Raw genomic sequence first — 17,978 nt, forward strand, 5'->3', positions numbered from 1 at the left:
AGATTGGCTGCTTTTAACCCCGCCTACTGAAATGGGGCAGCCACCCCACTACATTCAGGATTTGCAATTAGTTCTGTAAGCCTTCACCTGGTTCCTGTTTCTGTACTACATCCACCAATAGATGGGTTTTGAATTTTCTCTCAGCCTCTCATTTTCTCAATTTTTGAAAATTCTACTCAACATTTACCCTCCTGTGTCTGATCCTCTCTAAACTCGTAGGACACCCCTGCCCCCAGTCCCCGCCTATGGAAACAGCTTCATTACCATTACTGTTTATGGAAGATGACTTTTCTAGTGGTGATCACTTTTGCTAGGAGTGTTTCTGAATTTCAGGCTCTTCTGGCTGATCCTCCTTTCCCGGACTTCCATAAAGATAAGGTTTCCTTTAGGCCACACCCTAAGTTTATGTCTAAGGTAGAGTCAGCTTTCCATCTGAATCAATTATTCATTTGCTGGTGTTTTTCCCTAGACTCCAATCTTCTAAAGCTAAGAAACACTTCATATATTGGATGTTCGTAGACCTTTGGTATTCTACTGGGAGCACACTAAAACTTCTCCCAGGCTTTTCATAACCTATGCTGAGAAAGCCAAAGGGCAATCAGTTCCAACTCAGCAAACCTCACATTGGATTTCTGACTGCATTAAGTTCTGCTACAATCTTGTTAAAGTCTCTCCTCCACTGAGAATAATGGCTCACACCAGCAGGGCTCAGTCCACTTCATCAGGCTTTCTGAGCAACCTTCCAATAGCTGATATCTACAAGGCAGCGATGTGGTCATCTATATGTACTTTTTCTGTTCATCCCCCAAACTTCTTGTGACAAAGCCAACTTTGGCAAATTGGTGTTACAATATTCTGAAGTCCCTCCACCTATAAGGAAACTGCTGATGAGTCACCTGCAATGAAATGTATATGAGCACAATCACTCCAACGGGAAAAAAGGTACTTATCTCACAGTGACTGTTGTCCTACCAGATGTGTTGTGCATATATATACATTACACGATGTTCCCACCTTTCCCCGCTACTTTGGATATTATGTGCAGCGGTGCGAAGGGACAGAAAAGGAGGTAGCAGCCACACCCTTTTTATGCCCTCACCTGAGAACACAAGGAGAACAGGGGCACATGCGATGCCTAGCTGTACTACTGGCTAAAGTCTGACTCGGATGCACTGGGCACACAAACGCTTGCAGTCAAATGTATATGCGCACAACATATCTTGAAGAACAACAGTTACTGTATGAATAAGTGACTGTTTTTGTTGGCAATACCAGAAAAAAGAAGGAAAATGAGATATCTGTCCTAAAGAGCTTACCATCTAGGTCCCTGAACCTGCAATTGGATCTGCTAGCACAGACCTGTGTGCCAATGTAGAATGCCACTAAAGTTGACCCCTCAATCAGACCTGCTAGTTAATGTGGTTGTGCACTGGAATAAGGGTCTATGCTAGAGGATTCAGTTGCAGGATTGGGATCAGGAATGAGAGTAGGTGCATGGTGGGTTTATTTTTTACTAAAATTTAAAACGCTCATTTATGATTATTGAAATAAAAAAAATGATCGTCTAACAATTGCAACAACTAGAATTTTTCTGGTGTTTAGCTTATGAAGTATATTGCAAAACCTGCCACTGTTAAATCTAATTTTAGCAGCTACTTCCTTATTGGTCTGCAACAATCAGAATAACCCTGGTAACAGTAATTGATGCTTCTCTTGGTCTTCCCACCCCCTCACCTCCTTCCCCTTCAGAACTGAAGTTGCTGTTACACTAAAATAAAGGTGTCTGATCAGAGGAGTAATGTAAGATTATAAATATTTTTATGTTAAACATGTTCATTGTTCAGTAATTTAAATACTTGTTTTAAAGTACATCTGGGTCAAGTTCTTGTTTTTAAAATGTGCACTGCTGTTCAGAATTACTTCATTATCCAAGTTCTGAAACATCTCTTATCTGTCTACCTGCAAGTTTGACCAAGCTTGACCTCCTGTTTCTGACTGGTTTGTCATAAACGTTTCTTAAAGAGGTGAACTAATGCAGTGGTGTCCCATAAAATGTACGGAATCTGAAGAATTCCATGTTATATCCTTCCCTCTATGAAATTATACTTTACAAAGGGAATGAAATACATTCTTCAGACTAACTTAAATGTCCTTCATTTCCTATTTTGTAATTTGTAGAAGGAACGTTGGTTTCTTAGCTCCAATTAGAAAGAAAATATTTTCTGTATAGATAAATGCTTTTTCTTGTGAATGTTGCCTGACATTGTTTGGATGTTAGTTTCATGCAGGAAAAGATATGTACTTTTAGGTTTTAAATTGTGCTTTTAGTAAATAAGCCCTTTAGATAAGAAAGTGTGCATTAGTTCTACCAAAAACAAAAAACAAAAAAAAATCCAACCAATATAAATGTGCTAAATACAAAATTATTCTGAATAGTGAAACAAGTACAGTAAAATAAAGACAGGTTTGAGAGTAGCAGCCGTGTTAGTCTGTATTCGCAAAAAGAAAAGGAGTACTTGTGGCACCTTAGAGACTAACAAATTTATTTGAGCATAAGCTTTTGTGAGCTACAGCTCACTTCATCGGATCCATTCAGTGGAAAATACAGTGGGGAGATTTATATACATAGAGAACATGAAACAATGGGTATTACCATACACACTGTAACAAGAGTGATCACTTAAGGTGAGCTATTGCTAGCAGGAGAGCGGGGGGAACTTTTGTAGTGATAATCAAGGTAGGCCATTTCTAGCAGTTGACAAGAACCTCTGAGGAACAGTGAGGGGTGAGGGGGAGAATAAACACGGGGAAATAGTTTTACTTTGTATAATGACCCATCCACTCCCAGTCTTTATTCAAGCCTAGGTTAATTGTATCCAGTTTGCAAATTAATTCCAATTCAGCTGTCTTTGTTTGGAGTCTGTTTTTGAAGTATTTTTGTTGAAGAATTGCAACTTTTAGGTCTGTAATCGAGTGACCAAAGAGATTGAAGTGTTCTCTGACTGGTTTTTGAATGTTATAATACTTGACATCTGATTTGTGTCCATTTATTCTTTTATGTAGATACTATCCAGTTTGACCAATGTACATGGCAGAGGCAGAGGTATTTTCCACCGAATGCATCCGATGAAGTGAGCTGTAGTTCACGAAAGCTTATGCTCAAATAAATTTGTTATTCTCTAAGGTGCGACAAGTACTCCTTTTCTTTTTAGTAAAATAAAAGTTAGCCAATCTTTTAAAGTAATCCTCTTCTTCAAATCCATTCTTCGAATGTGTTTTCATCATGTCCCTAGTGCTGATTCACATTTTTGAGACAGTTTAATAGAAATATGTATTTTAATGGAACCAGTTTATAAAATGATCAAAACAGTTCATGCTGTATAAACCTCCTTCCCATTCCCACCTACTTAGATGAATGTCATCCTAACCCAGAAGTTTCAGAGTAGCAGCCGTGTTAGTCTGTATTCGCAAAAAGAAAAGGAGTACTTGTGGCACCTTAGAGACTAACAAATTTATTAGAGCATAAGCTTTCGTGAGCTACAGCTCACTTCATCGGATGCATTTGGTGGAAAAAACAGAGGAGAGATTTATATACACACACACAGAGAACATGAAACAATGGGTTTATCATACACACTGTAAGGAGAGTGATCACTTAAGATAAGCCATCACCCACAGCAGGGGGGGGAAAGGAGGAAAACCTTCCATGGTGACAAGCAGGTAGGCTAATTCCAGCAGTTAACAAGAAAATCAGAGGAACAGTGGGGGGTGGGGTGGAGGGGAGAAATACCATGGGGAAATAGTTTGACTTTGTGTAATGACTCATCCATTCCCAGTCTCTATTCAAGCCTAAGTTAATTGTATCCAGTTTGCAAATTAATTCCAATTCAGCAGTCTCTCGTTGGAGTCTGTTTTTGAAGCTTTTTTGTTGAAGTATAGCCACTCTTAGGTCTGTGATCGAGTGACCAGAGAGATTGAAGTGTTCTCCAACTGGTTTTTGAATGTTATAATTCTTGACGTCTGATTTGTGTCCATTCATTCTTTTACGTAGAGACTGTCCAGTTTGGCCAATGTACATGGCAGAGGGGCATTGCTGGCACATGATGGCATATATCACATTGGTAGATGCGCAGGTGAACGAGCCTCTGATAGTGTGGCTGATGTGATTAGGCCCTATGATGGTATCCCCTGAATAGATATGTGGACAGAGTTGGCAACGGGCTTTGTTGCAAGGATAGGTTCCTGGGTTAGTGGTTCTGTTGTGTGGTGTGTGGTTGCTGGTGAGTATTTGCTTCAGATTGGGGGGCTGTCTGTAAGCAAGGACTGGTCTATCTCCCAAGATCTGAGAGAGCGATGGCTCGTCCTTCAGGATAGGTTGTAGATCCTTGATGATGCGTTGGAGAGGTTTTAGTTGGGGGCTGAAGGTGATGGCTAGTGGCGTTCTGTTGTTTTCTTTGTTGGGCCTGTCCTGTAGTAGGTGACTTCTGGGTACTCTTCTGGCTCTGTCAATCTGTTTCTTCACTTCAGCAGGTGGGTATTGTAGTTCTCCAATTCCTATTGAAGTCACTGTTTGTTTGTTTTTCTGTTGACTTCAGTGGGCATTGAATCATGTCCCTAGCATTTAAGCTCCTCAGAGCATAAGTCATGTCTTCTAGTAATAATAATCCCTCATTAGTAGTATACTTTTGCCACTCAGGTTTAAAGAGAGGCTGTCCTTAGTTTGTAGCTATCACTTTAATAAGAGTAAGAGTAAGCCACACTCTTATCACACACGCTTCAGCTGGTCATCTGGAGGGATAAGGAAGGATTTTTTCCCCTTAATCCACAATTGACCGGATGTATATTCGGTTGTTTATTTTTTAATTTTCCCCTGAAACATTGGGGATTGGCTACTGCTGGAAATAGAGCATCAAGTGAGGGCATATTAGGGCTCTGAGGCGGTGCAGAAAATACTCTTTCTTAGATGCTTGGGTGGTATGTCTTGCTCAGAGTCAAACAGATTACCACATTTGGAGTCAGGAAGGAATTTCCTCACAGGTCAGTTTGGCAGTGATCTTCGATGAGTTGGTGGTGGTGGGGTCACTTTCCTCTTCAGTTTTCAGAGTAGCAGCCGTGTTAGTCTGTATTCGCAAAAAGAAAAGGAGTACTTGTGGCACCTTAGCGACTAACAAATTTATTTGAGCATAAGCTTTCGCGAGCTACAGTTCTCTTCATCGGATGCATTTGGTGGAAAATACAGAGGGGAGATTTATATACACACACAGAGAACATGAAACAATGGATTTTATCATACACACTGTAAGGAGAGTGATCACTTAAGATAAGCCATAACCAGCAGCAGCGGGGGGGGGGGGGGAGGGAGGAAAATCTTTCATGGTGACAAGCAATGTAGGCTATTTCCAGCAGTTAACAAGAACATCTGAGGAACAGTGGGGGGTGGGGGGAAGGAGAAATAACATGGGGAAATAGTTGTACTTTGTGTAATGACTCATCCATTCCCAGTCTCTATTCAAGCCAAAGTTAATTGTATCCAGTTTGCAAATTAATTCCAATTCCATTTACAACACACACTTTGCTTCTCTACAAAAGAAAAAGGCCACTAAGCTATCTAAACTACTACATGCCACAAGGGGCCACAACAGTGGTTCCCGTAACCCACCCAGCAATATTGTTAATCTATCCAACTATACTCTTAACGCAGCAGAAGAATCTGTCCTATCTCGGGGCCTCTCCTTTTGCCCCTTCACCCCCAAGAACATGATGCAGTTCTGTGGTGACCTAGAATCCTATTTTCGACATCTCTGACTCAAGGAATATTTCCAACACACCTCTGACCAACATATTAACCCACAGAGACCTTCCTACCAACACTACAAAAAGAAGGATTCTGGGTGGACTCCTCCTGAAGGTCGAAACAACAGACTGGACTTCTACACAGAGTGGTTCCGCCGACGTGCACGAGCTGAAATTGTAGAAAAGCAGCATCACTTGCCCCATAACCTCAGCTGTGCAGAACACAATGCCATCCACAGCCTCAGAAACAACTCTGACATCATAATCAAAAAGGCTGACAAAGGAGGTGCTGTCGTCATCATGAATAGGTCGGAGTATGAACAAGAGGCTACTAGGCAGCTCTCCAACACCACTTTCTACAAGCCATTACCCTCTCATCCCACTGAGAGTTACCAAAAGAAACTACAGCATTTGCTCAAGAAACTCCCTGAAAAAGCACAAGAACAAATCCGCACAGACAAACCCCTAGAACCCAGACCTGGGGTATTCTATTTGCTACCCAAGATCCATAAACCTGGAAATCCTGGACGCCCCATCATCTCATGCATTGGCACCCTGACAGCAGAATTGTCTGGCTATGTAGACTCCCTCCTCAGGCCCTACGTTACCAGCACTCCCAGCTATCTTTGAGACACCACTGACTTCCTGAGGAAACTACAATCCATTGGTGATCTTCCTAAAAACACCATCCTAACCCCGATGGATGTAGAAGCCCTCTACACCAACATTCCACACAAAGATGGACTACAAGCCGTCAGGAACAGTATCCCCGATAATGTCACGGCTAACCTGGTGGCTGAACTTTGTGACTTTGTCCTCACCCATAACTATTTCACATTTGGGGACAATGTATACCTTCAAATCAGCGGCACTGCGATGGGTACCCGCATGGCCCCACAGTATGCCAACATTTTTATGGCTGACTTAGAACAACGCTTCCTCAGCTCTCGTCCCCTAATGCCCCTACTCTACTTGCACTACATTGATGACATCTTCATCATCTGGATCCATGGAAAAGAAGCCCTTGAGGAATTCCACCATGATTTCAACAATTTCCATCCCACCATCAACCTCAGCCTGGACCAGTCCACACAAGAGATCCACTTCCTGGACACTACGGTGCTAATACGCGATGGACACATAAACACCACCCTATATCGGAAACCTACTGACCGCTATTCCTACCTACATGCCTCTAGCTTTCATCCAGATCATACCACATGATCCATTGTTTACAGCCAAGCTCTACGATATAACCACATTTGCTTCAACCCCTCAGACAGAGACAAACACCTACAAGATCTCTATCATGCATTCTTACAACTACAATACCCACCTGCTGAAGTGAAGAAACAGATTGACAGAGCCAGAAGAGTACCCAGAAGTCACCTAACACAGGACAGGCCCAGCAAAGAAAATTACAGAACGCCACTAGCCATCACCTTCAATCCCCCAACTAAAATCTCTCCAACGCATCATCAAGGATCTACAACCAAATACTCACCGGCAACCACACACCACACAACAGAACCACTAACCCAGGAACCTATCCTTGCAACAAAGCCCGTTGCCAACTCTGTCCACATATCTATTCAGGGGACACTATCATAGGGCCTAATCACATCAGCCACACTATCAGAGGCTCGTTCACCTGTGCATCTACCAATGTGATATATGCCATCATGTACCAGCAATGCCCCTCTGCCATGTACATTGGTCAAACTGGACAGTCTCTACGAAAAGAATAAATGGACACAAATCAGACGTCAAGAATTATAACATTCAAAAACCAATTGGAGAACACTTCAATCTCTCTGGTCACTCGATTACAGACCTGAGGGTGGCTATCCTTCAACAAAAAAACTTCAAAAACAGACTCCAACGAGAGACTGCTGAATTGGAATTAATTTGCAAACTGGATACAATTAATTTAGGCTTGAATAGAGACTGGGAATGGATGAGTCATTACAGAAAGTACAACTATTTCCCCATGTTGTTTCTCCCCCCCACCCCACCCCCCACTGTTCCTCAGATGGTCTTGTTAACTGCTGGAAATAGCCTATCTTGCTTGTCACCATGAAAGGTTTTCCTCCCTCCCCCCCCCTGCTGGTGATGGCTCATCTTAAGTGATCACTCTCCTTACAGTGTATATGATAAAACCTATTGTTTCCTGTTCTCTGTGTGTGTATATAAATCTCCCCTCTGTATTTTCTACTAAACGCATCCGATGAAGTGAGCTGTAGCTCACGAAAGCTTATGCTCAAATAAATTTGTTAGTCACTATGGTGCCACAAGTACTCCTTTACTTTTTTCCTCTTCAGTATGCAGCATGGATTGCTTGCTAGCATAATCTGGGCATATCTCACATAATCAATTCCCTGCCATTGCAGGGGCCTCAGGAATTGGTGGTACCTTGGCCTTTCCTATTCTCTGCCTGTGGCACACAATAATTTATTTTCCTCAGGATTGAAATGTTTTAGTCTCTCTAAAGTCATTGAGTTAAATACAGGGGTATATGGGTGAAGTTCTATGGCCTGTGTTATACAGAAGGTCAGACTAGATGATCTAATGGTCCCTTCTGACCTTCAACTCTATGAAAGCTGCAAGGAAAAGTAATTAAATGTAATAGAAGTCACTTTTGTTTTGCAATTGCTGTTGATATAGAGCCACAGGGAGAAATACTTAAACTGAATAGAATTTATGTTTTCTAAAAGACGATACAGAACCCTTTACTGCAATCAGGCTTTCCTCAGTGATACAATTATATTTTTTTTCATGGAATAGCACAAATCTCTTGTAAAAATAGGATTAGATTTGCCACCATACTGCAACTTGTGACTAATCCTCCTTAACATGGAAAATATGAAATTCTGCCTTGGTTCTTACCACCAAGGAAGTGTGTGGCTTCATAGTTTCTGGCATAATTTCCCCCGACATCCCCTCAAGATAAACAGTCCTGGGCCTCTCTTAAGCAATCTGTCTTTATACCAAATTTTGAGTTGTATTTGTAGTACTGTGGACATCAGTCCTTTAGGGATTTCACTGTAAACCATCAAACTCATGTTCATTGTTTAAACCTTGTGACAAAGGTGGGTTTTGTTTGTTCTGTTTTTATCTGCACTTTTCATTTGGGGCTTCATTTTCAAATGAATCCACAATGTGAAATAAATGCTGTCCAGAACAAAAGACATTTGCCTAACTTCTTCTGGAAACTGTCCAAGACCCCTGAGTTTTACATATTTGCCTACAGAAACAGTAAATTGGTCCTAATATTACTGTACTCACAACTTCTGAAAACTTTTTTTAACTGTAGCTTTTAGATATAAAGATATAAAATGTTCTTAATTATTGCTTTTAGGCTGGAGCCAATGTGCTGCTGCAGGATATTAATGGAAACATTGCTCTTGATTATGCTATTGAAGGGACGGAATCCAGCTGCATCCTTCTGACATACCTGGAAGAAAATGGTAGGTCAGCTCTTATTTTGGATTTTTTACCCTTTCTTTTGGGGGGCAGAGGGAGGTACAAGAGGCCAGATCTTCGGCTGATGTAAGTCAGTACTGAAGTCAAAGGAGCTTTTTTTGGAAGGGGTGTGGGTTTGGGTTCAATCACAATAATGCTGACTACGTGTGAATCTCACACAGCATCTCATTTAGAGAGAGAGAGAGAGAGAAATTGGAAAACCAGCAGATTGTTTCCGATGGTAACCATCTCAGATCTTCTGTCCATTTATATGGAGACACGAGAATGCTAATTCAGTGCAGAGAAGCAGGCCAGGGTACTTTAGATAAAGATAAACCACTTAAATAAACAAACAATTTTGGCATGTCAAATCCAGGTACAATCTGAATTTACAAAATTCAGCAGTAACTACTTGTAGTTGCTATGCTTTCCTTTGAGATGCGAGGAGCATAGCTTCAGGCTGTTGTGATTGTCTTCTTTTACAGACTGTAAAATATTGATCATGCACCTATTCCCAATGGAAATAATGTATATGAAATTTTATGACTTTAAAAACTTTTAATTTTGCATTGATAGAATATTTTACATGGATTTGTATTGTTTAATGACAGATGACAGGAATCATATATCAGGGATACTTTGTTATTCACTAGTTTAATTCCAAATGTAGGTATCAGATCTGCAGCAATATCTGTAGCAATATTTTGGCTGGAATATGTCAGTTCTGTTACATTTACATTCATTCACATTGCAGTGAGATCTAAAGCAATTTATGTATGTGACATGCCATAAAGTATAAGACATATTTGATAAACAGAAATAAATAAAAGGAAATAATGTGAAGATACATTACTTAAATCTGATCTTAAATGAAGAAGTCCATCATAGCTTAAACCAAGTCAAAGCATCCTACCAATGGACACGTGGGAGAAAAGCTGAATTAAACTGACAAGAAGATGATATCCAATGTGTGGTTATACAAATATAATCAGTGGTGTTTCCAATGGTTCACATATCATGATATTTTCCGTCATCTTGTTTTCCTGTTGTTTGGAGAATTTTTTACATTTCAAGAACTTTCTTGTTGGAAAATTAGATTAATGTGTGTTTGCCAGTTGTATGAGCTGCTTGAATCCTCATTGCACTGCAATATGCAAAGAGCTGGGGCTGCAAGAACTTTGGCTAAAGTTGCATTCAGCATCCATATTGTACAGCAGAATGAATTCTATTTATTATAATACCAGTTACAATGGATCTTCATGGAAATGTTCTCTGGCCCCTGTGATACAGAAGGGCCAAGGAGCAGTGGGAGAGTGGTCGAGGGAAAATATATAAACTCTAGGCTAATTAAGGCATGATTCCCTGTAGACTAGAGGGGGTGGCTACAGGTTAATTGAAGCACCTGTAGCCAATTAATTGCCCTGTAAGAACCTACTAAAACCCCCTGCTTCATGCAGTCAGAGAGGAGGAGGAAGGAGAGAGGACTGGAGCTTGGAGGTGTGTTTTGAAAAACCAGAGAACCAGAAAAACCAGGGAGACCCTGCCCCAGCAGGGGAGGGAGACTCCCTTTCCCAGTGTTTAAGGACCGAAGGTACCCCACCCAAGGGGAAAGAGGGTAAGAACCCGCAGGGGCTGAGAGGGGCTGGGACTCAGAGTGAGGAGCAAACTCAGACCCCTCCCCTGCTTCCCTCCTTTACCACCTTCCCGGGCCACTAGCTGGCCTTGGGGCCCCAAGAGCAGGGGCAAGAGGTGGCATCTTAGCCCCTGACAAGAAAAGCACAGGACCCACCATACTAATATTGGCTATCTTGTCACACACCCCAGTCAGGTTGTCTGTGTGCTATTTTGCTTATAAAAGAGAAATACATAAATATAAATGGCAAATATTTTGGTGCTCATTTCAAAGAGGTTTGCTAGGTGCATTCCAATTTTTCTAGATTCAAGGACAACATATGGAACAGTGTCTTTGTATGACAAAATGTAGAGCTGGGGCAGTATTTATCATAAAGAGCATGGTTCTGGATGAGTGGTGGGAGGTTGTTGTAGGGAAAAAAATTAAACAGTGATACATCTGGCTCTGATTGCAACTCGGTGAAATCCTGGCCCCCCCTGAAATCAAACTCCTATTGACTTCAATAGAGCTAGGACTTCTCCCAATGCAGCTGTGCCACTGTACGCTGCTAGTACAGATGCTCTAAGCCAGTGGTGGGCAACCTGCTGCCTGTCAGGGTAATCCGCTGCTCTCATTGGCCAGGAATGGCAAACCACGGTGATTGGGAGCTGAGGGTGGCCATGCAAATGTAAACAAACTGTCTGGTGGGCTACTGCTCTCAGCAACTTAATTACTCCAGCCCCCGCAAGCAGCGGTAGCTGTGTCGGCGGGAGAAGCTCTCCTGGCGACAGTGCTGTCCAAACTGGCGCTCAGGTTGGTGTAACTTATGTCACTCAAGGGGGTGACTTACTCACATTTCAAGTGACATAACTTATTCTGACTTGAGCTGTAGTTTGTACACAGACCCAGTCTGTGATATATTCATCCCAAGGTGCACTCATTTTGCAGTTAGAGATCTTTTATTTTTAATTGTCATCTCAAACTTTTTAAACAGTCCACTGGCTTTATCAAAATGACAAGTGAAAAAAGAAAATATTAAAGAAAGGATATATGGTAATCTGGGAAGCATGAGTCATGCTCAATCACCGGGAATGAAAGTGATGCCAGGTTCTACTCTTTCTGTGAAATGACAAGAGCTGTAAGAAAAGAGTGCATGATTCCTCCTTCCCCACCCCCTGTCATGCTCTGAACAAAAGGCTACTTTTGGAGTAACACTATTCAGGCCCTAGAGAAAGTTGAAAAAAGATCTTTAATAAAAAGCATAACTACATGAATAGGGGAGTTGGATTGTACCCTAACCTAGAGAGACTAGTTAGGATGGCTTTCAGAGAATCTCCATAGCATCTTATTGAGTGATGACTGATTAGGGGGTGGGGCTTCTGACTAGGGGTCCTATAAAGGTAGCCAGCCAGTCAGGCAGCGGCACAGACAGCTGCAGCGGCACAGGAGCTAGCAAACGGGAGTTTGAGTGGGAGTTTGTATTTTGGTGCTTGTTTGGGGTTTGCTTTTGCTGGGGGGAGGTCTTTTTGGTGAGGCTTGTGTTTCCCAGATTAACAGGATTTAGGTGGGAAGGCGATGACAGATACGGAGGCAGCTGTGGGAGTGACTCCTCTAGTGGAAGACACATTGAGGATGACTGGATATGGAAGCTGTAGTATGTACATGATCCTGGACGGGGGGAACTGGTAAGAGTTTTTTCTGCATGAAATGCCGTCTGATAGAGCTGATGGAGGAAAAGATCCGAGGTTTGGAGATGCAGGTGGAAAGTCTCGTTGAGTTTAGGAAGGGGTTTGAGCAGATGATGGAGCAAAGATATGAGGTATCTGAAGGGAAAAGCTCAGACTCACAGATGGAAGCAGGGCTGGGGAATTTTGAGGGGAGACTGGGTGAGGAAAGTGGTCAGTGGAAGCATGTGACTAAAAGAATCAGGCAGAGGAAAAGACGGGCTAGTGAAGGAGAAATAGAGCTTAGGAACAGGTTTGCAGAGTTGGAAAATGAAGAAGGGGCTCAGCAGGTACTTGTTGAAGATGGAAGGGTAAGGAAGAAGAGAGGCTAGTCCTATAGGAAAAGCAGAAGAGTCAAGGGAGACTACACCAAATATGAGCCCCAGGAGGATACAGGATGGGTTGAAGAGGATTATAAGGGAAAATAGGAATGGAAAGAACTTGCAGCCAGAGGGAACAGGGGAGAGACTGGAGAATAGCACTGTCACCAGGAAAAGGCAGGTCTATGTGATAGGGGACTCTTTATTGAGAAGAATAGACAGGCCTGTAACTAGAGCTGATCCAGGGAATAGTAGGGTGTGCTGTCTTCCGGGTGCTAATATACAGGATGTAGACCTGAGGTTGAAAAGGATCCTACAGGGAGCGGGAAAGAATCCCCTAATTATCCTTCATGTGGGAACAAATGATACGGCTAGATTCTCGCTGAAAAGTACTAAGGGAGACTATGCTAGTCTGGGGAAGACGCTTAAGGAAATTGAGGCTCAGGTGATCTTTAGCAGGATCCTTCCTGTTCCTAGAGAAGGGCAACAAAGGTGTGACAAGATTATGACTGTCAACAGATGGCTTAGGCAGTGGTGCTATATGGAGGACTTTGGGATGTATGGCCACTGGGAGGCATTCACAGACAGGACAGTTCTCTCGGGATGGACTTCATCTGAGTAGGGAAGGAAATAGACTTCTAGGATCAAGGCTGGCACAACTGATAGAGAGCTTTAAACTAGGAATTAGGGGGAGATGGTTGGGAGATGTCCAGGTAATCTCCACGCCAGATTTTAGCATTGAGAGGGAAGAAGATGAAGTAAGAAAGGATACAGCCGTGGGTAGGAGAATGTATATAAGGAGCGAGTGCGGTGTGGATACTAGTCTAATAGGTTATACTGTAGAATGTAGAATGTAGGCTGTAGAATGACAATGCCTAACAGGGTACAAAATGTGAGCGAGGCCAAACAGCAAAAATTAAGATGTTTGTACACCAATGCGAGGAGCCTAGGTAACAAAATGGAGGAACTAGAGCTACTGCTGCAGGAAGTGAAACCAGATATTATAGGGATAACAGAAACATGGTGGAATAGTAGTCATGACTGGGCTACAGGTATTGAAGGGTATGTGCTGTTTAGGAAAGACAGAAACAAAGGTAAAGGTGGTGGAGTAGCATTGTATATCAATGATGAGGTAGAATGTAAAGAAATAAGAAGTGATGCAATGGATAAGACAGAGTCCGTCTGGGCAAAAATTACATTGGGGAAGATAACTAGTAAAGCCTCTCCTACGATAGGGTTGGGGTGTGCTATAGAGCTCCGGGATCTAATTTGGATATAGATACAGCCCTTTTTAATGTTTTTAATAAAGTAAATACTAATAGAAACTGCGTGATCATGGGAGACTTTAACTTCCCAGATATAGACTGGAGGACCAGTGCTAGTAATAATGATAGGGCTCAGATTTTCCTAGATGCGATAGCTAATGGATTCCTTCATCAAGTAGTTGCTGAACCGACTAGAGGGGATGCCATTTTAGATTTAATTTTGGTGAGTAGCGAGGACCTCATAGAAGAAATGGTTGTAGGGGACAATCTTGGCTCAAGTGATCATGAGCTAATTCGGTTCAAACTAAACGGAAGGATTAACAAAAATAAATCTGCAGCTAGAGTTTTTGATTTCAAAAGGGCTGACTTTCAAAAATTAAGAAAATTAGCTAGGGAAGTGGATTGGACTGAAGAACTTACGGATTTAAAAGTAGAGGAGGCCTGGGATTACTTTAAATCAAAGCTGTAGAAGCTATCGGAAGCCTGTATCCCAAGAAAGGGGAAAAACTTCATAGGAAGGAGTTGTAGATCAAGCTGGATGAGCAAGCATCTTAGAGAGGTGATTAAGAAGAAGCAGAAAGCATCAGGGAGTGGAAGATGGGAGGGATCAGCAAGGAAAGCTACCTAATTGAGGTCAGAACATGCAGGGATAAAGTGAGACAGGCTAAAAGTCGAGTAGAGTTGGACCTTGCAAAGGGAATTAAAACCAATAGTAAAAGGTTCTATAGCCATATAAATAAGAAGAAAACAAAGAAAGAAGTGGGGCCGCTAAACACTGAGGATGGAGTGGAGGTTAAAGGTAATCTAGTAATCTAAACAAATATTTTGCCTCAGTCTTTAATAAGGCTAAAGAGGATCTTAGGGATAATGATAGCATGACAAATGGGAATGAGGATATGGAGGTAGATATTACCATATCTGAGGTAGAAGCAAAACTGAAACAGCTTAATGGGACTAAATCGGGGGGCCCAGATAATCTTCATCCAAGAATATTAAAGGAATTGGCACCTGAAATTGCAAGCCCATTAGCAAGAACTTTTAATGAATCTGTAAACTCAGGAGTAGTATCAAATGATTGGAGAATTGCTAATATAATTCCTATTTTTAAGAAAGGAAAAAAAGTGATCCGGGTAACTACAGGCCAGTTAGTTTGACATCTGTAGTATTCAAGGTCCTGTAAAAAATTTTGAAGGAGAAATTAGTTAAGGTCATTGTAGTCAATGGTAAATGGGACAAAATACAACATGGTTTTACAAAAGGTAGATCGTGCCAAACCAACCTGATCTCCTTTAACCGATTTTTTAGATAAAGGAAACGCAGTGGATCTAATTTACCTAGATTTCAGTAAGGCATTTGATACCATGCCACATGGGGAATTATTAGTTAAATTGGAGAATATGAGGATCAATATGAACTTCAAAAGGTGGATAAGGAATTGGTTAAAGGGGAGACTGCAACGGGTCCTACTGAAAGGCGAACTGTCAGGTTGGATGGAGGTTACCAGTGGAGTTCCTCAGGGATCAGTTTTGGGTTTAATCTTTTTATTACTGACCTTGGCACAAAAAGTGGGAGTGTGCTAATAAAGTTTGCAGATGATACAAAGCTGGGAGGTATTGCCAATTCAGAGAAGGATCGGGATATTATACAGGAGGATCTGGATGACCTTGTAAACTGGAGTAATAGTAATAGGATGAAATTTAATAGTGAGAAGTGTAAGGTTATGCTTTAGAGATTAATAACAAGAATTTTAGTTATAAGTTGGGGACGCATCAATTAGAAGTAATGGAAGAGGAGAAGGACCTTGGAGTATTGGTTGATCATAGGATGACTATGAGCTGCCAATGTGATATGGCTGTGAAAAAAGCGAATGCGGTTTTGGGATGTATTTCCAGTAGGGATAAGGAGGTTTTAGTACCATTATACAAGGCACTGGTGAGACCTCACCTAGAATACTGTGTGCAGTTCTGGTCTCCCATGTTTAAAAAGGATGAATTCAAACTGGAGCAAGTACAGAGAAGGGCTACTAGGATGATCCGAGGAATGGAAAACTTGTCCTATGAAAAGAGACTTAAGGAGCTTGGCTTGTTTAGCCTAACTAAAAGAAGGCTGAGGGGAGATATGATTGCTCTCTATAAATATATCAGAGGGATAAATACAGGAGAGGGAGAGGAATTATTTCAGCTCAGTACCAATGTGGACACAAGAACAAATGGGTATAAACTGGCCACCAGGAAGTTTAGACTTGAAATTAGACAAAGGTTTCTAACCATCAGAGGAGTGAAGTTTTGGAATAGCCTTCCAAGGGAAGCAGTGGGGGCAAAAGATCTATCTGGTTTTAAGATTCTACTCGATAAATTTATGGAGGAGATGGTATGATGGGATAATGTGATTTTGGTAAGTAATTGATCTTTAAATATTCAGGGTAAATAGGACTAATCCCCTGAGATGGGATATTAGATGGATGGGATCTGAGTTACCCAGGAAAGAATTTTCTGTCGTATCTGGCTGGTGAATCTTGCCCATATGCTCAGGGCTTAGCTGATCACCATATTTGGGGTCCGGAAGGAATTTTCCTCCAGGGTAGATTGGAGAGGCCCTGGAGGTTTTTTGCCTTCCTCTTTAGCATGGGGCATGGTTGACATGAGGGAGGCTTCTCTGCTCCTTGAAGTCTTTAGACCATGATTTGAGGACTTCAATAGCTCAGACATAGGTGAGGTTTTTCGTAGGAGTGGGTGGGTGAGATTCTGTGGCCTGCGTTGTGCAGGAGGTCAGACTAGATGATCAGAATGGTCCCTTCTGACCTTAGTATCTATGAATCTATGACAACATATAAAGCAATGGTACATGATAACAATATTATATATCAAAACACTTTCAATGGCTGAACATACCTTGAGGACAGGGCACTGTAACCTGTCAATTGTTGAAGAGATGATTAACCATTTTGTGGGATTCATACATATCATACTACAACCCAGCTTCCTGAAACTGCAAATTTCACTAAATGAAAAAAAAAATTGAGCAGTATAATCAGAGAATATTTTCATTTTTTACACATTTATCCTAAACTTGTATGTTAAGACCTGGTTGACACAGTAGGATTAATGCTATCCATTTTGTGTTTTCAAAATAATTCACAGTAGGCCAAGTTGGTGCTCAGCTTTCAGTCAGTAAAGCAAAACTCAGGATTTAGACCCACATCAAAATCCTTTACCAAAGATGTATTTTTCCAATAGCCTGGGCCCAGTCACTTGTTAATTAGACTTCTGCAGTTAATTACATACATAAATTAATCTCTCTGCTGTCTGTACTAAAACAGTGGTGTTTACTTGCCATTGCCACAAAGTTTAAAGTCAAATAATCTAGTCTGAGTTGTATGTCATAGGCCACTAAACACCACACAGACACTCTCTCAGTAACCAGAACTGGTCCAAAATATTACAGCCTCAGGAGACTCAACACTTATGTGCCACAGACAGAGAATAAGGTGCACCAATGTGCGAGGCCCTTGCAATAGCAGGGAATTGGTTACATGAGATATACCCTCATGATCATAGCAAGTGAGCTGTGCCCCATGCTACAGAGTGGAAGGTGAAACCCCCCAAAGGTCCCTGCCAATCTGACATGGGGAAAAATTTCTTCCCAACCCACAGAATAGGGATTTGTAAAGAGTGTTTCCAAACTTTACACTTACACACACTTAGCTCCAATATTTACAGTACATTTCATGAGGTTTTTCATTTTTATATTCAAGGTATTTCTAGAAGTCCCTGGAAAAAAAATTTCTGAGATGGAGGGAAAA

The 17,978-nt window shown here is 41.6% G+C and overlaps 1 protein-coding gene across 5 annotated transcripts in view; it reads left to right on the plus strand.

The window, feature by feature from the left end:
* MYO16 (myosin XVI) overlaps window positions 1-17,978 on the plus strand; it is a 627,399-nt gene that overhangs the window by 218,956 nt on the left and 390,465 nt on the right. For all 5 annotated transcript variants that reach the window (XM_038387064.2, XM_038387062.2, XM_043509217.1 and 2 more), the window contains exon 5: window positions 9,152-9,260. In XM_038387064.2, the coding sequence (XP_038242992.1) occupies window positions 9,152-9,260 (109 nt within the window). The remainder of the gene's footprint in view (window positions 1-9,151; window positions 9,261-17,978) is intronic.

Source organism: Dermochelys coriacea, chromosome 1, assembly GCF_009764565.3.
Source record: "Dermochelys coriacea isolate rDerCor1 chromosome 1, rDerCor1.pri.v4, whole genome shotgun sequence".
NCBI classification, from domain to species: Eukaryota; Metazoa; Chordata; order Testudines; family Dermochelyidae; genus Dermochelys; species Dermochelys coriacea.